The sequence below is a fragment of the Dasypus novemcinctus genome, chromosome 4 (genome assembly GCF_030445035.2).
Source record: "Dasypus novemcinctus isolate mDasNov1 chromosome 4, mDasNov1.1.hap2, whole genome shotgun sequence".
Classification (NCBI taxonomy): domain Eukaryota; kingdom Metazoa; phylum Chordata; class Mammalia; order Cingulata; family Dasypodidae; genus Dasypus; species Dasypus novemcinctus.
In genome coordinates this window covers 87028900-87056421 of record NC_080676.1, presented here as the reverse complement: position 1 = coordinate 87056421, position 27522 = coordinate 87028900, and the positions used below count along the sequence as shown (strand labels likewise).

Here is a 27522-nt window from a genome sequence, read left to right as displayed (position 1 = left end):
ACTGGAATAGAAGAACCTAAAGAGTTTGTGGATGGTGCGAAGAGAGCTCAAAGACCACGTGAAGTAGGCTGGCATCATTAAGATATTGATATGGTTCTGAGAAATCAAACAAGGACAAATTGTCATGAAAACTTTTCTTCCTCTTTACTTTCTGTCTCCTAGACTATCAGGTTAACTGAGAAGTTTGGGTGATTGAGTTGCAAGAAGACAGTAATATAATTCATAGGGGTCACCATGAGGTCACAGAGTACACTGGCGCCCACTCTGTCCAGAGGTCTCCTTAAGACCTGCCCAGCCCAAGCTCATGCATGGGTATTTTTGTTCTCCTCAAACTCGTGGAAATCTTCTGTCCATACTCACCTCCTCGAAGTCAAAGCTGTTGTGAGTCTCCAAACTATTCCATAGAGCCTTCCTTGACTTACCCTAACCCCGAAGCATCTTTCTGTTAGTTTTAAGCTCCCATGGTCCAATCTAGCCCTTGATTTTATATTAACCTCTATTTATTTCTAGTTGATGGATGTTAAGACTTACATTTTATTCATACTCTGCACAATGTTGAGTGAAGTACAGATGCTTGCTATCAGTTCAGTTGGGTTGACTTCACAAGGGATAATCAGGACATAAATTTTCTCCATCATACTAGCAACTTCTATAAGAATGATGAATTTAGAGAGCCATTATGGATAGGGGTGTACACAAGAAAGGGCCTGTGGAGGATATAGGTGTCCCTTAGGGGGTCGCCAAAGTCATTAAATGGGAACATATTTTGTGTCACGAATTTTTCTTTTCCACATATAGACATGAGAAACCCAAAAGGTAAAAAACAGACTTCAGCTATAGATTGATGGGGTTAATCTCTACCCCATCATGGGGGGATAAAAGAATAGACAGGCATAGTGCCACATGGGATTGGTTACTTCCACAAGAGGCAGATATATACTGATTTGTACATGGGGAAGGAGAAAAGTGTGAACCAATTTATATAGTGGTAAATGAGTGATGTTGTAATTTCTGAGGTTTGGCCATGAGGAGGATAATGCCCAGATTTGTTTTATATATCCAGAAAGTGACCTCAATACCACCAATCCTGGAAGTCCTGCTGTTTGTATCAAGAGCACTGATATATTGAGAATTTTTCTGGCCTTGGAGTTACAGTCCTCAGTTTGGATAATCTCAGGCTAGACTTAGACCACATTGTATGAAAGAACTTGGAGAACCATCTAAAACAAAAAACCACCACAATGTAAAGAAGACACAATAGGAAACCAAGAGAAGAATGTTTTTTTTTTAATTATTCCTTCATATTCAAACTTCACAAACAGTGTGAACTTGTACAATACCTCGGAAAGTGAAACTTACAAAAAAAGTGCTGGTAACATTTAAAAAAAAAACAACAAAAACCCCAAAAAAACAAACATCATTCTTAGCAACATCAATTACTCTTCCACACAAAACAGAAACCTTGTAAAATTTATTTTCGTATTTTTAAGGCGTAATACTTCCGTATAAAGTATATGCAAGAGATAAAACTTCACAGTATTCCAAAATGTCACAATAATAATAATAATATAATAGTATAATGAAGCGCTACAGTTAATTTTTCTTTTTTTTTTTGAATGTTTTTTTATCCTGTTTAAATAACAAATACAAGTCACAGGTAAATATACGTGAGAAAAATACGAGGCTAATATTAAATGGCAGGTAAGGATACTGTCACTGTAAGAAAAAACTGGCAGGATGTGTGTATTTAGTCTATATTTTAAAGCACTTGATAGAAAAGGCGTATGCAAGGTTTTTCAAAACAATTTTTTTGTTTGTTTGATAACTGACAACAATTTAAGAGTATAATGAGAAAAAAAAGGAACAAACTCCCTCTCAAAACTATTGACCTGCTCATCTCAAACCACATATAGAGATTGATGGGTGGATGTGTTTTTGATATGTTTATGACTCTACGGTACACAGATTGATACAAGCAGTATTCCATGCCCACCTGCAATGACTGGAGGGGATAGTCTCTGAAGTCATTCAGCCCAAGTTCCTTTGGGAAATTATTCTTTCAACTTAAAACTCTTTCCTTGCCTCTCCCTCTTTCCAAACTCTTCCCCAAATGCCAGGTCTTGGGTGTGAAGACAGTCTGTTTAAAAAAGTAGCCCTCCATTCAAAATTCACTGGGAAATGGAAACTGCATAAACAGTGACATGCACACAGACACTGAAAATACCATTTGGACAGTGAATATATTTGTGCATGTGTGTGCATGTGTGTATTTTGGGTCTGAATATACATTGTGTGTGTGTGTGTGTATACACAGTAGCAATTGCAAAAAAGGGACCATATTCCTTTCCATACTAAGATACAATGTGATAAGAAACATTTCTGTGCAGGAGATAGGGCTTCTTCGAATCTTATCACAACACTGTGGCGGGAAAATCAGGAAACGGGTTCACCTTTCAGCAGTCACCACAGTAAACTTCATTGTGAACACATGCCCAGACCTCTGGTCTGTGCATATGTGCATGTTAACAGCTAGCCATTCAGCCAACAGGTAACAGAAAGACAGCAGATAGCAAAACACATCAATAAGGTGCTCAAAGAAAAAAGTGGCACCCACTCCTCGAATGGATGACCACATTAAGGTGCTTTAAAAAGGTTTTTTTTTTCCATTTTTATCTGAAATGTTAAATGAGTACTGATTTGCACATGGTCGTTCTGAGGCAGGCCAAGGGTTTTGAGATTTCTGACATCTTCCTTTGAAAAGGGCTTTCACTGTAGTTGTTTTGTTCAGTTTGTTATGGGTCATTTGAGCTTAACATTTTTAATAGTCAAAAACTGAAATCAAATGAACATGACTAAAAGAAATCGCTGATGAAATGGTATAGAACATTACTGCATTTCCATTGGATCAAGATGGTTTCGCCCATTTTTCCTCTTTTACTAACACTGTTCCTTTTTTTCTTTGTTACAATTCATTCCTTGTGAACATACAGAAATGACCAAAGTCACTGCAGGTGGCTGTTTTTATTTTTTGTGATCTGTTTCAAGAGTCCAACCTTGTTTCCTCTGCTGCTGTTTGTGTAGCATCTGGTTTTGTAATGAGCATCTGGTTTTGTAATGAGCATCTGGATTTGTAATGAGCATCTGATTTTATGTGCATGTGTGTATATATGCACATATACACACGTATACATGTATAATATATACACTATATATATGTGGATATATATATAGGACATGTGTATACATTTATACATAATATAGTGTATATTGTTTCAACTGGAGATAAACTAAACTGGGTTCAGACACTAGCATGTTTATCTTATCTTTCCCCTGCTCCCTCTGTATATTTTAAACAGTCTGGAGCTTTTATTTTATTTTTTAAAGTGCATTTTCAATGCAGAATTACTGTAATCCACTGATTCCTTTGAAAACAATTTTGATGAGAAAATCTGACAGTTCTCAGCCCCACGTAAGAGAAACCTGGGTTTGGTCATGCCAAGGGCTGATGTGGCAGTGCCAGGCTTGTGCCTGAGTGATTACTGGGCATTCTGGACTCCGGGCACCTTAGCAGCAGCAGCAGCACCTTTGTCAGAAGGTGGAGATAGAAAAGAAAAAAGGAAGGAAAGCTCAGATGAGGAAGGATGAATGTGCTGTGTGTTTACATGTCAGAATGGTTAACTTTGTGATGGATTTGTGCAGTCCCTGCTTGGCTTCAGCTAAGAGATGCCATCTAGTCTTCTCCCACCACCTGACACCAACCTCCCCAGGGTCCCCCCCCCCTTTAGCTTTACCCTTGTGTCCCTACTCCCAAGGCTGACTTCTGTGTGTCAGTTTCCTGTGGGTATGTGAGTGCCAGCATCTTGTTGGAATAAGGCACCAGAGAAATCAAAATGTTACAAAAAGATGCAAAACCCCATTTCAAAGAGCCTCTCCTACTGTTCCATTAAAATATTGCATGTGAGAGCGTTCAGTTGCGTGTACCCAAAGTGTGTCAGATGCAGTCTCTGAAAGGAATTCGAGGCCCTTCAGCACCAGAGATCTTTAGGAATGCACCCTTTGTCTAAACACACCCACTCCCCACCCCCCACCCCCACCCCACGCCACAAGCAAAAGCACCAAATCGGGAGAACACGGCTGCTTGCCGTTGCTCACCTCAGTTTTGATAAAATCAAAGAAGTCGATGAAATAGAATTTTCAGAAATTGCTCTCACATCAGATGGGTTTAGGCTGACATATGTATGGTTACTTGCTGCTCTAAACTTTCAAAGAGCATCGGGAAGGGGTTGAAATGTCTGCGTTTAATGTTTAGGGGAATGTGCTAACCAAAAATTACTTCTCAAATGATGCCCAAGTCCTCCACTAACACTTCAACCTCCCCGTGTTTTTTTAACACTGTAAAAAACGAAGAGGTTCATGTAACTGTAAAAGGAAAAAATGAAGGCACATGATTTTATTCGGTCCCACAATCCTTAAGAAAAATGGTATTCTGAAAGTGTTTGTGTGTATGTGCACGGAAAATGGAAGTCTAAAGGGAAGCTGGGAAAAGAGAAGAAGAGAGAATTCTACGACAGAGAGAAGAAAGGAGAAAGGAGGAAACAGAGGCCTCTCTTCAGCTTTCTGTCATTGACAGTCTCAAGATTTGGCTGCTTTAGGGTCCAGAACGGAATTTAGTTGTCTTGGTCTAGAAAGTGCCCCAGTTAAATATCTCCAGTTAATCATGTTACAGCTTTTGGTGTTTCCCTTTTCCCTTCCCTCCAGCCAAATGATTTTTTAAAAAAAATCACAGTTTTTAAAAAAATTATTTTTTCAATGTTGAAAAAATATGGAAAAGCTATTGAACGGCCTCAGGGCACTGTGCCTCTCCATCTTCACAGTGAGCAGATGGATGGACAATCCACAGAATCAGATGAGGTGGGCAAGATCCCTTGTGCTGGATGGTCACTTGCCCCACCTTCCTGCGGGCTGGGGGTGCCTTCATAGCACCCACCATCATTCCCTGCCTCCAGATCCCTGCCCGTCCCCCCCTTGGAACGTGGGCTGCTGAGAAAGGCAAAGCCCTTCTAGACAGAGATGGTAGCGGGAGGGTCTTTAAAGCAGAGGGTGAAGGAGACGGAGGTGCTCCCTCCTCAGCCGTTTGACCAGCCTGCTCTCTCAGCAGCCTCACCTCAGGAGGGGAAAGCGTGGCAGCCCATCGCGAGGTGAAGTCCCACTCACACCGACCCTCACGGGCCTCACCTCTCGGGCTCACCACCTCGGCACCAGTGTCGGCCCCCAGTCCTAAGAAGGCAATGATCCAAGACAGGGAGGCAAAGCAAAGAGGCTGTGTCTTACAAAAAAAAAAAAAAAAAGGGTATGGACAGGGGGATTTCAGAAACAAATTTAACTTTGGTTTTTCCAACTTTATCAAACCATAAAAATTAAAGCAGGGTTTCGGGGGCTTGGATCATCTGACAGCTGTTATATTTTTCTCATTTGGCAAGGCGAAGGCAGAGGTGGGGGGGAGGGAAAAGGGGTTTCCCATAATTGGTCGAAGACACAGGGTGGTAAAATGCTTCCACACTTATACTCACAGTCCAGTGTTTTTGACATTTCATAAATAGCTTTTTTTTTTCTCTAAAAAAAGAATAAAACAAGAACAATCCCTTTACTCACTCATCTGAAACAAAATAAACAGCAGTGGGTACAAACTTCTTCTTGTAACAATTACAAAAAACAACAATATAATCCCAACTTTTAACACGCATCTTGAATCAGTTTTTTTTTTTAACCTCAAAACTGCAGCATATCCTTAAGGGCAAACTTTTCGATTAGTTTTTTTCTTTTTTTTTTTAAATAATGTCTTCACCAAAAAAACAGTCTTGTACCAATAAAATGCATTCAAAAATAGAAAATATTACACAACAAAAATATGTATCCTTCCTTTCCAAAAAAGATTCTTCACAAAAAAATGTAGAAAAAATTCCAACAATTATTTTCCTCTCCTAAACATTAACTTTCAGTCTAGGGCACAATTATTTATTGATTTAAATGCTTGCTTTTGCATAAAACATGGAAGATGCAAAACAATTACTGTAATAGGATTGTGAAGTTACATCTACTCCCACCCCTGCTTTAAAACAAAACAAACCCAGAAAAAACCAGCAAACCTTAAACAAATTGGATAGGAAAAATATCCCCGTCCTTCCCTTCACTGTGCATTTGGATGGATTCACTGGCTCTGTTGGCATCTGGGGATGCTGAAGAAGGGAGGTTGGATGCAAAAGCTTCCTTAGCATTTGCTGATGTCCTAATGGGTTTTTTGGAGTCTCCCACATTGTGGGGCCGTCCACTGCGAACCCTTATGGGGAGGAGAAACAGGCAAGGGTAACACCTGGGCATTGAGGGGACTGTGGCGTGTCCACATGTGGACCGTGCACATACCTGTAAATAATCGACTTTCTCCAGCACAGCACATCATTGGTCTTTTGTTTAGTTTTTGTTTTAAATGAAAAAAAAATTTATTTTTTACTCAAAATGAAGCTCAAGCAAAGGTTAAAAGGTAATGGAGAGCTCCAGCAGTATGAGGAAGGCTGGGATTATTTCCTCCATCAACCTTTCCCACATGTAACTTGTTTGGGCATCGACTGGAAAAATGCCAAAACCTCAGAGCTCAGGGGAATGTCCTACATTACCCCGATCCCTACTGAACATGGCTTCTTTTGTATGTTCAGCATCATGGCTTAAAATACATATTTTTTCTTATTTGATGCCATTTATCTTTCATGTGGGATGTATTCTGTATGCGTATTTGGTACAGATTTTTTTTTCTGTTGCTTATTTGGTTGCTGGTTTTTTCTTTGTGGTTTTTGTTTTGTTTTTGATTTTTAAAACAGTGAAGTGTGTCCAATTTTATTTCCAGTGCATTAAACAAATTTTAAATTAAAACAAGAAATAAAACTTATCCCCCCATCCTTCTAAAGGAAATGACTGATATAAAGTACAATATAATAAAATCAGGCATTGCCAAAAATAGCATGATGTGCAACCTCAATTACATCGAAGAAAAACAGACAAACAAGTTACAGAACATAAGCATGAAGGAGCCAAAACTATATCATCTTAACTATAGTAAGATTGGCAAGCACTGGTTAAAAAATAGGTAAGGCTACTCTTAGATTTCTAACTCAACATGGTTAACCACTGCTCCTCTGTCTTTTTCTTCAACTCTTAATCTTTTACTCACTAGTTCTTTATATCTTTAAAATGAACAAAGGTGTTTTTATATTTTTGGTCTACAGTAGAATTACATATTAATATAATAAAAAGATACTTCATCAACAGGTTGGTACTGCATCCATGTGGGGAAAATAGAAAAAAATTTTACTCAAATAGACATAGCAAACAGACTCTATTTTTATAAAGAAAAAAAAACCCACAAAATAATAGAAATTATAAACAGGGCAATAGATTAAACTGAGAACTGGTGTAGAAAGATATATTTTGGATAATACAAACTCCTGACAAGCTATGCCCTAGAATTGCAGCCTCTAAGCATTTTTCCATGATTTCCACCTTTCCATAGGGTAACTTAAAATTCAAATGGAAATGGAAACAAAATGAAAATAAAATGGTCAGGTGGTTGGAGTCAGACAAAACTCTCACGCTGTCTTAGTTGACTGGTCAGGACCATGTGGACAGCATTCAAGAAACTGGCTGGCCGCAGGGGAGCTGCTAATGGTATGTTTTTAGTTTTGGAGGAGTTCCCAGACCACTGATAAAGAGAGAAACCAAGGAACCAAATGATTTGTATGGTGACATACAATATATGAGATGAAATACAATTCTGATAGGATATGGTGGTGAGGAGGGAAAGAGGAGAGAGAAGAAATAGATAAACTTTGGGCACTGCTCCCCCTCTCCTGTTCTCTTTGACACACTGGTTTCCTTTTCTCTCTGAAGCAGCCTTTGCCGAGCAAAGATGTCAGCACAGTCCTCAACATAATATCCACGTTATTGGCCTTCCTAGGGGGCTGGTGGCTCCCTCCCCCACTTTGATGAAGACCAGGGTTATGGGACATTGTAGAGCAGAGGTCCTTTGCATTAACTGTCCCTGCCTGATGGTTAAGTTGCATTGATGGTTCAGTGTGAAAATAAATGAGAAAAAGAAAGAATTGGCTAAAGTCAACTGTCATAACCAACAAGTGTGAAGTTTCCTTCCAGAGAAGAAGAAAGAAGAGGAGGAGAGAAGGGAAGAAAAGGAAAAGTGGAAGAAGGAGGAGGAGGAGAAAAGGAAAGGGCATCAGTCAGAAAATACTGCTTTTGGTTTCTTTTAACTTCGGGCTGTCCTTGGTTTTTCTCTCACTCAGTTGCTCCAGTTTAAAGTAGAGTTTAGAATCTAGTGCAAATATCATCAAATCACAGCATTCCAGGAGCAATAGCCTATCCCTCATCCTAAGTGACTCCTATCCCTTCAGATCTCCTCAGAAGACTGGGGACAATGGTCCAGAAAAGCATAACTGAGCAAATTATTAGACTAGTACTTGCTACAACAAGAAAGGCACTATCACAACAGATCAGCTTCCAAGCATTTTCCTTGCCATTGGCATGGACATTTTAACTACTCCAGCAATCAGAACAAAGCCTAGACCATGGCTTCTTCAACACTTGAATTCACTGGCCAGTTACCAGACTCCCCGACCCCACTGGCCATTGTTGGCTCCGGCCTTGCACAGTGCTGATTTACACTGTGTATATTTTGCCCTTTGTTTCACCAGTGATCCTCATATGGTTCTAAATGATTAAGCTCACTCTCTTCCATGGAAGTTTCTTTCTCTCCATCAGTGTCCAGGTTATGACTCTATCAAGGCCTAGTTCACAGTGTCAAGTACTATTAGTTTCTTTTTTCCTATTTGTTCAGTTCTGACCAAACCCTATGTCATAAGGACAGTGCAGTAGCTCCTCTAATAACAATGTCTCCTGTGAACAGAATGAAAACCAAAGTGCCATCTCTTGACCATCAAAGCATATCCCTTGAGCCTTTTATATTACTTTTTTTTGTCTGAGAGAGAGGAAGCTGGGCTCTGGAGATGAAAATCTTTGGTGATTGAGCTGGAGTGGGTATGCCCAACTTTCAGGGAAGAAGTTGTTTCACAAAGCCTCAAAAAAGTTTCCTAGAACAGTTAATATGAATATATTTTAAAAGGTCAATTATTCCTTTCTTTAACTTGGGTTTTGTCCAGCCAATATCCTCATAGTGCTTACCGCGAACACATCTGTAGGTACACGTCAAGGGCTCTGAATTTAGAGTGTCTTATTTAAAATGGAGACACGGCATAATACTTTGGGTGCTGAAGGGATCACTTATGTTATTTCTGAAAGTTTTTCTGACTAGCAAGGCTGACAACTTCCTTTTACAATTTTTTAACTGGGGGTAGTAGACTCGGACAGATTCTAAGGAGAGAAAGAAATAGGTATCAATGCTGTAAGTTTAGGAAAGAGGCCTCAACAGAGTTTACAAACTGATGTCACTACGTGTAATAACGTTCAGAAAATTCGACATTAGCCATTCATATAGGTTGTGAACCTTTCTTACTGAATCATAATCTTCAAAGCTGTCACCCTGGATTTGGAAAGAGTCCTTCAGCATTTTCACTTTTGGTTATTAAGTCCCACATAATCTATTGCTTTTCTTGTGGTGCAAGATTCCTTTATGAACATTTACTGAAGAGCTGTCAACCTCTGACTATTCCTAGTCTAAAAAAGGCAATACAAATAAAGCCAATAAAAAATTAGAAAAGAAGAATTTCAAAACTAAACTTTGAGGCACTGTTAATGTCTTCTGCTTAATAAAGGATAATCTATGACAGAGCAGCTAGTAGATTCTGATCAATCCTCCTAACCTTCCTCCGATTTCAAAGGTGGCCTAGCTTGTTTCAAAATAAACCTTTCACTTCACTGGTTTTCAGTGTTTATTGCACTGTTCCCTGAACTGTCATCTTAAAGGACTTTACCACATGCATGGCCTTCCTCTTTGGTTAGCCTGATCTGGGTTTCACCCAGAGATGGAAAGAGCATGCTCAGGCTGATAGGTTAGCTCCAATATGGACAAGGCTATGGTTTTTTTGAAAGGAAGACATACCACTGACCTCTGCCCTACTGGATGTCCACCAGCATGGGGCTTTGTAGTGTAGGTCAAGGTGAAGACTTTCTCATCACACCAGTGGGCTTCCTTACAATCTTAACTTACTGAAAGCTTAGTTGGAAACAGTACTGGGCAAGCTTCTTTCGTAAGTGTCCTCAATATGCTGTGCTAACCCAGGTTATCTATAACCAGAAAACAGGTCCCATCAGTATGGCAATTTCTAGGTCTGGTCAAGAGTTGGCAAAGACTCCCCAGATTTTTACCAACCCTTACTAAGAATAACCCATCATTTTAGTGATATTCTTCATTTTATAACTTGCCTCTTTTTTACCTTACCTCATACACTCTCTCCCGGCACAAGTAAATACATTTCAGTAGTGCAATGCAGTGCAGTCATATTTAGTGCAAAAAAAAACAAAAACAAAAACCCACCCACCCACACACAAAAAACACATACACACAAGAAAAAGAAAAGAAAAAAACACAGCCCTATTACAGACCCAAAGCTCAATCTTAAACAGCTCTTTCTAAAGGTTACCAGTGCCACAAAAGTGGGAAATTCAGTTTTCACCTCACGCTTCTGAGTCATCTCTTTTGTTGCCCCTGTTTGTTTCAGCTCAAGGAGAGAAACAACTAGCATGCACTTACGCATTATTCTGTAAAACATTAAGTCACTAGGCAGAAAATAAAGGGAAGTAGTCATGTTGAAACCATGGGTAGGTTTTAGAAGAGGAAAATAGCTAATTAATGCAAAGTTCAGTAGTGGTTTTTATTTAATGGTTTTCATCATGTCAAATGGCTCCAATACTAAGGGGCATGGGTACAGAAAAAGATAAAGTTTTCCTGTTGCCCAAAAGATGATCCTAAATTTAACAGTGCTGGGTTCTTATTTTTGAGTAGTGCAATCAGCTATCCCTCAAAGGCTACGGGCAGCAGCCACTGTAAATAACACAAATAAGTACACTAGGAACATTCACTTTTCTACATTGATCGCCTTCTCCCTTGCTCATTCCTCTCCTATTCACTTTTTTTTTTTACTACACATAAATACACATATACATGTACATACACAGAAATTCTCAAGGCCTCCCTCAGAATGATAGATAGAAAACTGGTACAAATAGCTCAATGACACACTCACACAAAAGTACAATTGTTAAATAAAGTGAATTACTACATAAAAATTAAGAGTGCATTGTACCTTTTGTGTTACTCTGTAAGAAAAAAAATTCAGCGTAGGATATCTTATGGAGCTTACCTCTTCATAAAGATTAATCTAGAATTAGTTTGGGATGTGGCGGTATTGAGTATTCTGGAGAAACACTTTGCATTTGATAATTCACAAGAATCTGTCTTTTCAGTTTCTCTGGGTTACCGCTATCCAAGTGTAAATTTGCTTGCATGCTCATATCCACACATGTGTGCTAGAAATCTCAGGGGAATCAATATGTAATTTCAAATAGATTATAGAAACAAAGGCATTTGGCATCGTGGGGCCAGTACACTCCAATTACTTATAAAGTTGCCATAGAGTTTCTCTATAATATCAGCTTCTTGCTTTTGTTTATCATGATAAGGATTACTAAGAGATCCTGATTTCATTCATTCTGAAAATCACAATTCCTTCAACAATAGTGCAAAAAGCAATTTTAGTCAGACATATGAAAATTACCCTTTAATCTCTGTCTCAACAGGCCCCACAGAAAACTGAGGTTTAAATCAGTGGGACTAAGGAAGAACTTAAACTGCTGAAAATACCTTTGAAAGATTTCTCCTACAAATCTACAGTTGGTTCCAAATCAAGGCATGCTGCAAGGAGAGCAGGAGCAGAGTAACTAGCCTTGTCTTTCAAAGATCCTTCTGGCTGTGAACATGCACAAAGCACTTTAGACCATGGCTAAATTGTATATAAAATTTGAACCATTTTTTTTTTCCAGTTACCTCTGTATACTCCTCTTGTGCCCTGAAGGGCAGATTAACTACAGAAGCAGTCAAGGGTCTACACAATTTCTCTACATGTGTTTGATAGCTTTAAGAGCAGACTTTAATCACAAAGAAGTGAGATTATCTTATTATTTCTTATAACTATTGTAGTGAGACTTGGGAAAAATGCAAGGGATGAGTGGCGCTAACTTTCTCTGGTAATCCTGAGAACTGGCTTGAGTAATCCAGAACTGTATCAAATTTAGTCTCATCACATGTCTTCATTCTTTCCCTGATCTCCCTCATTGCTTTTCCTGTATTCAATTAATGGAAACTTCAATTATTTTAAAAATTGGACTAAGAACGTAAATCACAGCACATGAGATTATAAAAAAGATGGCCAGGCAGTCTGTAAAATGAGATGAGTTGAAAACCATATGCTTTCAAATGAAATTCTACAATTTCCTTAAAAAAAAAAGTTTCTAATTGGTTTTGTCCTTCTTTTCTGGTAGTGGGGGTAGGGATGGGTAAAGTACTGGCAATGCAGAGCCAATCTTTCTTTGTTACAATTATATCTAGTGCCGAGGTGGGGAAGTTGAGAAGCAACAGGGAAGTTGATGGTTCTCTATTTAGAATGCATGAATTCTATGCATACATTACAGTCTTGAAATGAACAAAAAGATGAAATCCCTACAATTATAGGAATCTATAGACTAGTTGAGCCTGGCATTTTAGAATCATCTTTTCTGTTTTGTTTCTGAGTATTCTGCATTAGATATTAATAAGAAACATCCAAAGAGGATTTTAATTAAATTAATTTCCCAGCCTTATTCCAAAAAGGATTTGAGGAGCAGTAAGGATTTGTAATGTAAAATTCACGACCTTCACCTGCAATCAGTTCCCATTCTTTAGCCCTGGACCTTATTTTTAGGTAAACAAGGTTTCTTTCTCAAGGAATAGTTTTAATTTTAAATATTCTACCCTCAAAGTGCAGAGATAATCTCTCTCTCCCAAGCTCTCAAGTGCTATTAGAAAAGGAAGATAAAGATTTTCATAGAGAAAAGATTGCTTTTCTGTAAGATAGAAAGTTTTTCGTTCGTTCAAAGGGAAAAATAAATGTGGGAAGGGCAGGCAGGTATATTTGATCGATATAGATGGCCATGGACAGTATCAAATTAAAAATCAAAGTCTTTTGCTACCTTGAGAAGAAATGGATAAAGGGAAACAAACAAATTAACAAAGATACTTTACTAAAATACACATTCCTCCAGTTTAAGGTTTGTAAAAAAAAAAGCAGTAATTATACTTAAATCAAGGTTTATAGATAGCAAGCAACTGTTTTAATGTGTAAAAGTATTATCCCTTTTCTGTACTATGTTAGTTTCACTTTCTTTGAAGGAATTGCATCTGTGCACACTTGTCCCAAAGTCCAGTGCAGAAAATTAAACTGGTTCACTATCAACCTCAATCTCAGAACATTTCCTAAGCTATATTTGCAAAACCTAAAACTATGTATCTGTAAAACGAGATGCAGACTTCATGAAATGTATTATGAGGGGAAGAAGCAAGCCTTTTATGGGGAAAATAAAAAGAAATCTCTCTTTATCCTCCCAAATATATACTATAATGTTTATGACCATTATGTTGTCTCATTCCTTACTGTTAGGGTCATTGGTGCTCTGGGCAGGCGTCAGCTTGGAAAAGCAAGAGGCTCATAAGTAAGAAGCAATTCATATCGTGGAGTCTGTAGAACATTAAAGGATTTAAACACTAATCTAAGACTAATGCAGAGGATGTGGTGAGAAATACTGGGTCTCAGGATTGGAATTCTGCTTGGGGAACTAGAAGGAACAATTGCAAGAAGGCATCCTGGAGAAATCTCTGTGATTAACTGGACCAAATTAGACTTATCAGCATCAGATCCTCTCCTACTCCACATTATACTTTAAATGATAGTATTTTAGAACTCAAAATACTTTGTTCCTTCAGAAGCCAATGCCTGAGGAGAAGGTCACTTTAGATGAAGACTAAAGACAAAGATACATATGCGGGAGTTAGAGCGGACACAGGAAGAGAAGGAGACAGGATTGACTAGGAGAACTTGTTAAGTGAAGATCTGGGTTCTAAACAACATAAATACTGGCTTTCAGAACTGTTTTCCTACTAGATACATGACTCAGGAAAGCTTTGGATCTTCTATTCATTTCATTGCTCCCTACTGCATGAGGTGAGGCTATTAATTGGTTTGATTAAAACAAAAGCTGGGCCAAGCCTCAAATCAAATTAAAAATACATTCTCTGAAATTAAATGTTGATTCTACCTGTTTGTTAAGGGGTAAAGCCTGAAAGTATACACACGTGGGCTCAAAATCAAGTGGTACTCTAAATGTTACAGAATTTGTCTTTATAAGAGCTGAGAGGCAATGAAGTATCATGGCGAGCAAGGGTGGTGGGCTGGGAACCAGGAAAGAATGTGTTGGAAGGTTATTGTGAAGATGACATTATAAGCATTCTGTGAAGGGACATACTCAGAAAGGTAATAGAATTTTGGGCGATACTTTGGGGATCAGATAATTGTAACTCATTGGAATGAGATCTAGCTCAATGGCCAAATTATGTGATTAGTGTTTGACTACTGGGGAGTATAGTACATTGCCCTTCAAATATCCATTCAGTTCTATTACTCCTTTATTTAAATATATATTAAGTTTGTGTTTAAACAATCTCTGATTGCAAAACACTTTAGAAACTTTGTGGATCTTGTCATCCCTTTGTAAATTACTGCTTAAAGTTTTAAACTAATCAATATACTTATTTTATAAAAAAGGTAAAAAATGAAAGAACTCTTCCTGTCTCCTAGTCTGTTTGAGTGGAAGTGGCTGAACTTGTTTGAGAAGAGCTCACTGAGGCTTGAGCGGTTATCAAGATTAGTTTGGTATTACTCCTTTTCTGGAAACCTAGTACCTGGTAAATATGTCATTTAGCTAAGTGTTAGCAGGAATTGAAAGAGACAACATTGATAAATTATTTTTCTCCCTCAGAAATGGTCTACTCATTTCAGGAATGCAAACACTGTGGTATTTGAAGAAAAAAAGACACAGAAAATATTTTTATCTTTATCTCTTGGCCAAATGTGAAGGTGAAAAGGAATTAATGACCTCAGCTAGCACAGATGACATTATAAAACTGACTCAAGATCCTCCCACTCTCAAAAGAATATTGATAAGTTTTAAAATCTGAAGCTACAATGAAGACAAAATGCACTCTGCCTATGAACTCACTCACTTCAATGCTCTTTAAATAAAACTTAAAGAACGATACTCAGAATGGGGTAGAGAGAAGGGAGGGAAATGCGCACTTAGGGATCATAATTATTAGAGTTTTGGGGGTTGGTGAGGAGAAGACTAGACAATTTAACGTAGTCTTAAAGCTCAACAAGAAATAAAGGGAACAGGTCAGGAAAAGGGAAGTGGAAAAATAATAAAGTAGATAAAAGTTGGGTATTATATGATCACTGAAAAAGAGCATCCTCAATAATACTGAATTCACAACTAGGTTTGGCTCATAGGAATATATTTAGTTAAAAACTTTGGAGAGTCAGATTGGTAGTTTCGCTATTAGACTTAATATTAGCGCCTTCAAAGTAGACTAAAGTAGGTAGTTCTGTAATGAGCACCAGGCTCCACAGTTGGAGGGGGTGAAGGGGAGCTTATATAAGGAAGAAGAAAAGACTTGTCAGAGTCACAGCAGAATGGGATTAGAAAATGAAATCCGTTAGGAAATATGAAAGGAAGGAATTGGTGTTATTCCTAATATTGGTCCAGAGTGGGAAGAACTTTTTATACGCTGAATATCGTGAACAAGTCTTTTCGTTTTTGTCCTGTTTATAGACCAGAGGAAATGAGACTGGATTCAGGCAATGAAGATGGATGTAAAGTTTTCTAGGCATTGGGCTGAATTGTGAGGGAAGTTGAAGAATCTCTTTATCTGAAAACACCATCTGAAAGTATTTCTTATTTGCAAGACAGGCTGCCTGATTTTGGAAGTTTCCATGATGGCCTGGTTAAAGAAGAAAGGCAACAAATCCCCACCTTAACAGGCAAATGGAGATACTGTGGGCCAGACACCAAGGGCCAGCATTTCATGGATTCTGCACACCAAGAAAAGAGAAACATATTTCTGAGTTCTATTTCTATCAGCCTCTGTCATGGAAAAGTTCTCTAACCTCTGGTTTTAGTTAAAAAATAACCTCCTAGGTAAAATGAACACTATATTGCCAAGCTGCCTGAAGGGAAACACTGAATACTAGTTAAAACAACTTCAAGCATACTGAAAACAGAAAGTCTGCAAAGAGCCAGTATTAAAACCAATGTTTGAAAATTCAGTTGGGACAATCAGGCATCTCACTGCCTTACGATGCTCAGAAGAGAGGCCCTTTGAAATGCAGCCTGTAATTGCTGGTCAGATCATGTGGAGGTTAAACAGCCCCTTGGTCATAATTTTAAAAGCAAATATAGACAGTGACAGTTTTAGAGGGGAAAAATCACAAATACATTCATATGTACTTCTTTTGTTCTTTAGATATTGAGGGTCAGCTAAGTAAGATAATTTTGAATATGAACCTCTTTGTATTAGACACACCAAAAATGTTTTTTAAAAAGTCTTCACTTTCCTACATTTGCTAAGTTTGAGCCTAAAAAAATTCTAAAATCCTGTAAGGACAATACTGAAGCTGATAATATAAAAAGCAAACTAGAGTAATGATTATTATTAAATGCACCAGATAAACTGCAGCAAGTTGGTGATGGGTGATATATGCAAAGAAATAATATTTCAATCAATTCATGATCATAGATAGATTCAAAAGTTAAAATGAATATAATGTATTATATATTTCCATATAGAGTTGTTATATATAATGTGTTTGTTGTAGGTTTCAGAAATACTGCAATGTAGTGTACTGTACTTAAGTAAGCATACCTAAATAGTAACTCATATTCTTCCACAAAGTCACTAGTACTGTTAATTAAAAAAAAAAAACCTAATTTTTTTTCCAGTAAAAAGAAATATCTGTGGTTACAGTCACAGACTTCTTTTGGATACAGAAAGACAATATATACTTTTTAAAAAAATAACAACAAAAAATTGCAACTGTAAGTAGCCTTACTTAATGGAGGAAGGGAAAATCATTAAAATAGAGGAAGAAAGAAAATGTCCTCTGAAATCTGTAAAGCAGAAATAATTCAGAGGTCATAAAAATAATAAACCACCTAGGAAGAGAAGGGCATGGGAGTGAGAAAACTAACTCTGACTGTTTCTAGGCCACCAAGCCTTCCAAGTCGGCTACGAGAGCCAGGTCCATTCATACAGTATAGTACACTAGAGTGGCATTCTACTTGAACATCTGAGATGGGTATGAGCCATCGATTCTTTGAGATACCAAAAAAACATTCTGATAGTCTATTGGTTTACTAGACAAGGTAAACAACCCACTCCTGGAAAGACTTCGGCAAAGGCCACATTGGTTTCAGGAGACACAGTTTGTGAATTATGATGATGTCCTGCAGATGCAGGCAGAATTAGGAAGCTTTAGTTTGGGAATAAAACTTAGATATGGGTGTGTGTGCACACACCCCCTGGGTTGCATAGAGGAAAGGAATGGAGGCATTTCAGCCATGTCAAGCCTCAGGTCACGTCTGCATGGGCCTTGTCTGCCTGGTCTGGGTACCTTCCCACTAGGAGACTGGTGAGATGCCCCAGACTGCTGCTCCCTTTTGTCTGCTTGCCAGCTGGGTCCTTCTGTGCTACCTTCTTCTGGAGTAAAACAGCCTGTCATTGTGGGTTTGCTGTGGATCCAACAAGCTGCCTTTGTTTCTCCCAACTCTGAAACTCTACAGAAAGCAACAGAGTGGGCAGGTGACTGCTTCCTGGGAAGGGAGCCACAAGTCTTGAGCACAGTGGTGGGAAGAGGCAACTGGATCTCTGCACCAGGACCTCTGCCTGTGTGTGCTTAGTTTGAGATGCACACACATTCCCAGATTATGAGTAGGCATACAAGCAGTTATGCACGCACCCACATCAGCAAACTGAACAGAACCGTAGAGTTTGTTAATTGCATTCTGTTCCACACAAGCATATTAAATTTTCTAATGAAAAGGGAAATCTAGAAATTTCTGATGGTTAGGTTCCTTCAGAATACCCCTAAGCCTCACCACAGAGCCGATGGCACCGAGGCACCCAACTAAGGCAACTGAGCAGAAGCAGAAATGTGAGATATTAATACAAGAGACCTTTTACTCCTAACAAGAAACTCCAGAATGTATCTTGTTGTCACTTGGAAATATGAGTGTGGAACAGTTTTGTACAGAGAGCACCTCATACTGTTTGTGTACATGTATAATGTACGCTCATTTACAGATCATCTTGAGAAGCAGTTGTGACATACTAGAACCTACATATAAACTGCAATGATTTTGCTGGGCAGTTATCTTTTGCATCAGGAGTAGAAACAGATGTCTCCTATGGTTTTTGTTTTTTTTTTTTTTAACTACATCTTGGGTGTATCAAAATCTCACTGGGGCATTTTGAACCAAGGAAATCTCTGAACTTGAAAGAGACACGGTAGGGACATTTTATACCTCATGTATCTTAAAGCTGGGACTCCGGTAATGGGCTGGATTTTGCCCATGATCAGATTATGCACCTTCACAAGATTTGGGAGTCATGAGCTGGCATTTAAACGAAAGAATCACAAAATAAACCAGATGCTCTCTACAACTGAGGGAGAAAGTCTAGAAATATACACTGTATAGGGAAAGTAGTTTTATGTTTAGATAGTTCTCCCTGCTAAGGAAATGTTGTTTAAAACTGGCATCCCAGGCACTTGTTATTATGTTTTATGAGATCCACTCTTCAGCTAATTATTATGCCTATTTTATAGCCAGCTCAGACCTATGACACTGAAATAGAATAGACGGGAAATTGCAGTCACTTCCTGAAAGCAACCAGCTGTGGACAGGTTTGGTGCCTCCCCCAGAAGTCACTGTTTCCACAGTCCACAGCCATGGATAGGGCTTATTTTTGTGATAATACCACCATTTAAAAAGTAAGCCATGTCCATATCTTCATGCCCTTCTAATTTTCATATATTCTGTCCCCTTTCCTAGGCTTATTGACTTAAGGCAATAATTCTTTAAGTGGTTTCTTGAGAAAAGATCTTAATGGAGGTCACCTTGGCTTGGCTTTCAGTCTGAAAGCTTTCCATCTAGGGAGCAACAAGCTGGGCCCACAGAAACCATGCAATGGCAGGTGTTTCGATCAATGGCGTGGTAAGATGATGTTTCTTGTGTCTACGCAGGGCATTTTTACCCCTGGTCAGTGAGGAGGAAATACCTAGCTATAGAAAAGAACCCTTGCTCTGCAGCCCTCATCATCTACCTCTTCTCCCTTAAAAGAACTGAAACAAACTCTACTGATCTGCAACCAGGCTCTGTGATCTGTTAATGTACACAGTTGATGGGATGCCATCAGATAACCCAATGCTATGGATTCTGTATTCAAAGGGAAAAAAGGTTTCAGAGTTGTAGAAAAATCTTTGGAATATTTTGGTCAGGTTTTCACTTTGAAACCTACTGCTAGAAATGATGCTTTGGGTTAGTAACGTCCACATTCTGTGTTTATAGGAACACTGAGTCACCACAGCTTTTTTTCTTGTGGAGGTTTAAGCTGTATCATAAATGGCAATTCTACACAGAGAGCCCTTGGGAATATGAAAATATTTTCTCTCCAGAGAAAGAGTTGTTCTGTGCCCCTTTCTTCTGCCTCTATTTCCAACCTGAGCACCAGGGTAGGGACTGCTTTTGAAAGTTTGTCCCACACAATGTATTTCCTGGGCACCTAAGAGAACAGTCCTTTTCTTTCATGAAAACAGAGAGGAGACAGAAGCTGCTGCCTTCCTGGTCAGCAATTTCTGCCCCGCCTCAAAGCCTAGTTGCTGGTTCAGCTCAAGTACCCACTCTTCACGCACTGTAGATGGAAGAGTCTTATAGGTTGGGGAGCATTGCATTGCCTGGCTTTTATTATAGAACCAGGGAGTCCATTGAAATTCGAGTGTGCCCTTTTGTTTGTCACCTTGTCACATGGTACTGTCTTTAGTGTCCAGTTTTTCTTTTCTAAATTTCTTTTTTTTGGGGACAAAATTAGCCATTTAAATAAAGTTCTTTTCTAGTGAGTAAAGAGGTTTCTTAGAGCCAGAAAGCACTCAAAAGAAAGTCTGTGTACCCAACCCATGGAAAGGCCCAGAGATTTCTCTAACTACTTCTTGCCAAACTTTCTAGTTTTGTGATTGGATGTTTTTTTGGTTTAGTATTGTTGAGTGCTGAATACATTTTGCAATCCTTTTGTTCTCTTCCCCAGAGCTCCCATTACCCTGGACCTCCACTCATTACTAAATTATTCTTTGAGAAGATTTCTTTTAAGAGTCAGGCCACAACAGAAAGGGCACTCTCCTGTTCTCCTAGATCCCAAGGGCATCTCAGGTTGTGTCTGCTCTCACGTTGCACCTTCATTTTGATTCCTTGTGCTGCAGCAGCACACTGGCTGGAGCAGAGGCAGACCTGAAAAACACAGCCCTCTGCTCCCTGCCATGCTAATTAAACACCATCTTCTACAGCAACTGAGGGGTACTCCAGAGCATGCCGATCTCGTATAGGTCCTGGCCAGATCGATGGCAGGCCCTCTTTTAAGGGCCACAGGTGTTGGAGCATTATAGAACAGTCTCAGCAAGGAGGCAATATGAGCCTTTATTATGCTTTCTCGGGAATCCAAGGGATTTTATAAAGGGCACACCTCATTTTCATCCTCTGTGCTGAGGGAAACTGCTGATCTGGGGCATGGGCTGGGCACATACTGTCAGTGTGTTTGCGTGATGGAAGGCTATGTAGGTCAAGGCATTTGGCCTTCTGTGAAACAAACACACTTGGAGAAAAACTTTTCTCTTTTCATGATCAGAATATACAAATTCCTGCTGTTTGTGGTTTGGAAAAGGTTTTTTTTTTTTTTTTTTCCTTTTCTTCCTTTTTTGTCCTTGTAGAATATTGTGATGATCCAAAATAAAACCCCTATGCCTTTAAACAAAATAAACCAAGTCCTTCTAAGGCCAGGAGCTACCATGACATCCAAGAGGGCTAGGAAGCATGAATTGAGTACAACAGGAACATGAGCAGGGAATTATCTGCTGTGTTCCTCATGAGAGTTGAGGCCTGCTGCAGACATATTTGAAATGTTAGGAATTTTGGGAGGGAAAAGTCTCTATAAAACTGTCATTAGGAGCAAAAGTTTAAAACTCAAAGTATATTGTAAAACAAAATGCTGATCTAGAGACTTTCATGTCAACAAATTTGTTTGCTTGGCTTGTTTCTCTAGCTTTCCCCATGTATAGATTTGTATCAGACACTGTTTCAAATTCCTTTCTTTTTTTTAGGGTTATATCTTATACATTTGGGGGTGCTTTTTTGTATACATACGTGTTGGTATTTAAAAGGAAAGAAAATTGCCCACAATGCTGAGACTCTACCAATGTTTTTAGTGCTGGGAAATTTTAAAAAATTTTTCATAAATTTTACCTAAATGTCTTGAGATAAACACTCCCATTTGATTTTTTTCCTTTTTCTTATTCAGCAAATTCAGTTTTAAATCATAAATTGTTGGGAAAAAAATGTTCTTTTCCAAACCAGTTCTTTTTTCCTATACTAATCCTAAGAAGACTTAAATCTGAACCATTTGCTTACATTTATTCTCTTATTTTTTCCCTAACCACAGGGCGTGGGGAGATTTTACACTCATAGCATTCTAGCATGAAGTTCTAAACACAAGAAGATGGTTGGAATTTAAATGTAAAAAAGATCCATGCTCATCCTCTGATCTTGAAGTAAAATATTCACTCCTATTTCCTAAGATGTTTGTGATTGTTAATTTAAAAGCTAAGGACTGACCATCTAAAAGCACCTCTATTCCTTTGAATTAGGTAAATTCTGGTTTACTTTCTAAAATGTAGGTCAGTTTGGAAAGCAGCAGCATCTGAGGCCAGAACATACAGAAATGGCCCCACAGCAACTTACTGCTCTTCCAGGCTAGATCTGCTCCAATCTAGTTCCTTTCTCCTTCAGAGAATAATTTGTCAATTATTTTAGGCTGTGAGATCTTTGGGGAGAGAGACATACAGCAGGAAGAAGTCTGCTGCTATGCAAACCTAGTAGTCAGTGCTGTCAGGTTCTACAACGATTAAATCACCTCACCAAGAATTCTTTAGGAATCCTTCAACTTTTTAAAAAGAGACACTTTCTTTGCAAGGAAAGGATGATCGTCAGGGTTTCAAACCTAGCTGGATTTTTCCTCCCACATATTCTATAACAAAAGATGAATCTTAAGCCAATTGTTTAGCTTTTTTATATGGCAAATTAGCATTAAGGCAAAAGGGTCTACCTCAGATTTGAGAAGCAGATGGCTAAATGTAGCCCCAAATGGCACCCAAGATCAGTTTTCCTGGAGGTATTATGAATTCTTCCCACTTTGCTGAGGTTTGAATAAAGATACTATCTTTAATGGGCTACCGTCAATAGTTAAAAATATTTAAAAGGAGCTTTTGGCCATCCTGTGCTTGTGACACATGAGGAATGCTTTCATGTCATTTTCCTCTAGATTTAAACTTTTTTTCTTAATTGGTGAATTCAATTTTTTCTTTTTTCTTTTATGGGTTCGATGATTATTTTTCAAAATAACAAAACAATACCATGACATAATTAATTAACTAATGCTCCCTCTATTGGTGGTAAGTGGAAATATTAGAGTCTTAAAACATCAAAATGTTAAAAAGCAAAATTAGCAATTGAGAAGTGGACTTTTTCTTATTTCTGAGGCTGTTTTCCACTAACTTTTAAAACAGATCAATTTTGTACACACAGTTCCTGGCAGGACTCCTCTTAGAAATCACATTGGGTGATACTCATAATCAGTTAACCAACCAAGTCTCCATTAAAACGTCTAGCAAGAGAGTCACTGAATTAAGGACCGTAGGACCAATTCAAAGTCACATATACTTTGTTTGCACTTAACCTACTATACATTACAAAGAACTTATGGAAAAGACCCAAGCTAATCAAATGTCTAAAATATATAAATAAAACCAATTTAGTCATTATAGAGTTGCTTGCCTTGGAAGATTTCCCTTCATTTGCTGCCCAGTTTTTGTAAATAAAATATTGACAGGAAAATTAGGAGGGAAATTAAATTAAAATGCAAAGCAATTTTGAAACTAAAATACTCTGCCTTTTCTTTCTTTTAAAAATTATAGTTTGGTATTTCTTTGTTTAAAAGACTTGCTCCCCCCGTCCCACCCCCCCTTAAGTGTGTTAAAACATGCCCAGCACGGAAACAATTTTTAGAGTTTTAGTTTGGTTTAAGAATTCCTATATTTGAGTTGGAATCTCTTTAGGACACTGTCTATAATGGAAAACTCTCTATAATACCTTGATCAAGACCGAGGAGAGAAATTCCAAAGAGGGAGAGAGAGTGGCATGTGGGGTGATGTAATGGATTAGTGACCTTTGAACGATGGCCGTTGGCATCTGGGAAATTTGTTAATGTCCCTAAAACCTTTCCAAAAAGCTAGGGTGAAAAAAATCCACTAAAGAAGGATCATCTTATTTAGCCCTCTCAATCAAGGTGGACATAGTCAGAAGGTAATACTTGGGAAGGAAAGAAAGAAATTCTGGCATCATGCATCTTGCTTTGTAATAGGCTTCTGACGATGATGCTCTCTGTAGCTCTGAAGGTGAGGAGGTATGGCAGAGTTTTGTGAATGCCTTCTCCTGGCTGACCATAAGAGAAAAGGACCCATTTGTCAAGACCTCCAGACTACTAGTGTTTCATTAAAGAAAAGAGTAAAGTTAATAGAAATTCTAGAACCATAAGACCTCAACGAACTTTAGGAGAGGGAAGAAATCTGTTTCTGAAAGATAAAGTCCCTCCCATGAGAAAGAACAGAATTCTAGATGGATCGGTTGAAAAAAAATATTCAGTGGAGCAACTTAAGCTTGCTAAAAGTCAAAGAACTACATATCAAAATACAAAGCAGCAATTCAAATTACAGCAGGGATGGGCTGGCCACAGAGGCCCTCATCAACCCAGGCAATACTTAAAAATAATAAAAATTAAGAAAAATAAACAAAATATGAAGAAATATCCTTCCTCTCAAATATAACTTTAGTTGCCTTTATTCTTTCTCTCTGGAAGCAGTATCGCTAACCTTAACAGTCTTGACTTACCAAAAAATATATATATGTGTGTGAAATAAAATAAAAGAGAAGGGATTGGTGGCAGTGTATGCAAAACCAAAAGGAAAACAGATTACTTTTTAACAATCTCACTTTTTTTGTTTTTTTTTTTACACAAATACTGTTGTAAATATATTAAAAAAATCAGCATTCTATCTGGTAAACGTCACTTTTGCCCCTCTATAAAATTTTGAATTAAAAAAGTCTCAAGAACTCTTATTATCCCCCCACCCTCCATTCCTCTCTTTTTCTCTTCCACAAGAATATATCCTGACACTTTTTTTTTTTTTTTGCAAAGATTGTTGGAAATAATCCTTCTCTTGTACCTAGAAACATAGGTGCAAACCTCTGTTATCTTTGTTTTATCTGCATTCCTGCCTTTCATGAAAGTCCCTCGTGATTGTGCTGAGGCTGTGGCTCAGCGAAGACACTGAATAAATACGATAGCCACTGTTGCTTGTTGCTTGTCCAAGTCTTCCTGGCTTCTGCTGAAAGGGGGGGATACTGAGGAGGTGGGTCAGGGTGTGCGGTCTCAGCAGAATCTGGGAGAGAAGCCTGCCATTCGCCTTTCCCACACCACGGCACCCACGGCCCCTTCCCATCCCCACAGCCCTTTTATGAAATCAGACAACGTGGTAGGTGGAAAACAGCAGGGCCTTTCCTCTGGGTTCTCAACCAGAAGTGATATTCCACAGTTTTAACTGGTTACTGTGAAGTCCAAGCGGCCAGAATTGTGAAAATGTCCACTGAAACACTGCAAGCGGTGTACGTAAAGACAGTAGGCCTTTTAGATTTTGTTATATATTTTTGTAGTGCTCTTCACAAGTGAAAAAAAAAAGATTTTTTTTTTTTAACTTTTTTTAAAAGATTTTTTTGTAAAGAAGGGTTGTATTTAGAGGCCAGTAGCTAGAGATCCAACCAGTGGACCTCTTGAAGCACTACCAGGCCTTAAGGCCACCATCCGAGGGAGACTGGGAAAACTAGTATTCACCCGAGCCTCCGGAAATGTAATGTACCAGCAGGCAAAAAACAGTTCTTCATGTAGTACAAAATGAAACGAAACAAAAACAAAATCAGAAAGTAAAAACAAAACCAAAACATTTCTTAAATTCTAGTGCCATAGCTTTTTTGTTTGTTTCTTTTTTGTTGTTTTGTTTTGTTCATAAGAAAGAGAGAAAGATACTACTTATCCGTCAGACACATGCATCCTCATGTGGTCGTTGAACTGCTCGATTTGGTCAAATTTTGCTGGACAGACGGAACAGACGTAAGTGGTCCCCTCTGTGCAGGCCACCACGCCTGGGGGGCCGGCACGGGTACCTGGAGGGGTGCCCGCGGGAGGGGTCCCGTTGCTGGCACTGTGCAGGGCCACGTGTCGCTCCAGGAGGGTCTTGTGGGAGAACTTCTTTTTGCAGATGTAGCACTCGTAGGACTTCTCCCCTCGGTGGAGGCGCATGTGCACGTTGAGGGAGCTCTTCTGGGTGAAGCGCTTGTTGCAGATACTACACTGGTACGCCCTCACTCCTGTGTGTGTCACCATGTGCTTGATAAGGTAATCCTTTAAGGAGAAGGAGCGCCAACAGATGCTGCATTGGTGGGGCTTCTCACCTGTTGATGTGGGAAGAGACAGCAGGCAGGACAGCGAGACATAGCAAGGGAGGGAGAATGAGAGACAGAGAAACAGGACAACAAGACACAAAAACAAAAACAAAAAATTAAAAAAAAATAAAATCCGATTGGCTAATGGATCATCCTTGTTCAGAAAGATCCAATCCTTCCTGGCCTCTCATGATCAGAGAAATTGTTTTAAGGTGATGCCAGGATAGTCTAAAGTTTTCCTTTTCCCCATTCCAGAAAATGGCTCTCTCAGAAAGCTACAAGGTATTCACCACCAAAGGGCTTCAAACACCTTTTTTTTTTGGTGGGGGGGTGCTCATTTTCAATGTCATCATTAGGGGAGTTAGCTACGTGTTTCCCATTAACATTTCAAACAAATATAAGAAAGAAGAAAGCTCTTTGCAGACTTGGGGCTCTCAAGAACTTAGTTCCTTTGGGAACTAAGGGCAGTTGTCACATAGCTTGGCTTTTTGGTGGACAGTCCTCACGCTCCACCTTCTCTCTGGTAAATGCACTCATACCCTGATTTTAGGTCTAGAAAGTACGGCCACTGTAGGAATAAGTTATTCTGAAGGGCTACACTATGAATTGTTACAGAAATTTTCCTAAAATGTAACTTCACAGTTAACTGACAATTCCTTATTTGCCACACTGAGCTTCAGATTGGCTTTGCCGGGCGTGTTGGTCAAGTAGGTTGCATAGAACACGACCTCAGAGTCAAATGGTCCTGTTCAAATCCAGGTGCTAGCACACGCATGCCGCTCTGACAGATCAGCAAGTGCCTCTGAGGTACGCAGTCTTACTTACCTAACTGTGCTGAACTGGCATAAAATACATGTGAAATCACTTTGCAGACCACCAAGAGTGATGTACGAATCTTACAGAGTAGTCATATTACAAGGCTATTTGCCACCCCCCATCCCTTATTAAATAGTTCCATATGCTTTTTGAACTCTGGGGTCAATTCTGAAATTGGTTTTTCTGTCTCTTTCTTTGCTTTCAGCCTATTGGCAGAAGCCCTTCTTTCCCCTTAGTTTACTGCTTTGATTTACTTGTTGGCTTAGAAACCAAATGATCAAACTTGTTAGAAAATGGTAAGGCAAAAGGACTCAGTCACTGAAGGACAACATGAGGTATTCTTCCATAAGTAAAGTCATGGGCCTGTGGCATCTCTTTTGGTAATTACTTAGAGACCTGTTTTTGTTGTTGCTGCTTGTCCTCAGCTCTGCTCTTGAAAGTGGGATGAACTGCATTAACGGGTTTGGTGCATCTCTCCTACCCTATCACTAATTTTACCCAATACGAGCACCCACCTCAGAAAAGAAAGACCTTCTATGACGCGGCCTACAGCCCAAAGCCTCTTGAACTCCCCAGGGTAATATTTCAACATCTGAGCTATGCATTAGGGTAGGAAATCTACCTCTTAAATTCAAGCTAACGTTTTTTTAAAGTGCCTAGAATATGGTCCTATTTTTTCCATTAGGAAACAAGAGGTCTGACGTGCCGTGGTGGTGATAATAATGAGAACAC

General features: G+C 38.9%; 1 protein-coding gene across 50 annotated transcripts in view; it reads right to left on the bottom strand.

Moving 5' to 3' along the window:
• Positions 1 to 1271: 1271 nt before the first annotated feature.
• ZBTB20 (zinc finger and BTB domain containing 20) overlaps positions 1272 to 27522 on the bottom strand; it is a 900898-nt gene continuing 874647 nt past the window's right edge. For all 50 annotated transcript variants that reach the window (XM_071214788.1, XM_071214799.1, XM_071214789.1 and 47 more), the window contains one exon: positions 1272 to 25983. In XM_071214788.1, the coding sequence (XP_071070889.1) occupies positions 25562 to 25983 (422 nt within the window). In that variant the 3' untranslated portion in view covers positions 1272 to 25561. The remainder of the gene's footprint in view (positions 25984 to 27522) is intronic.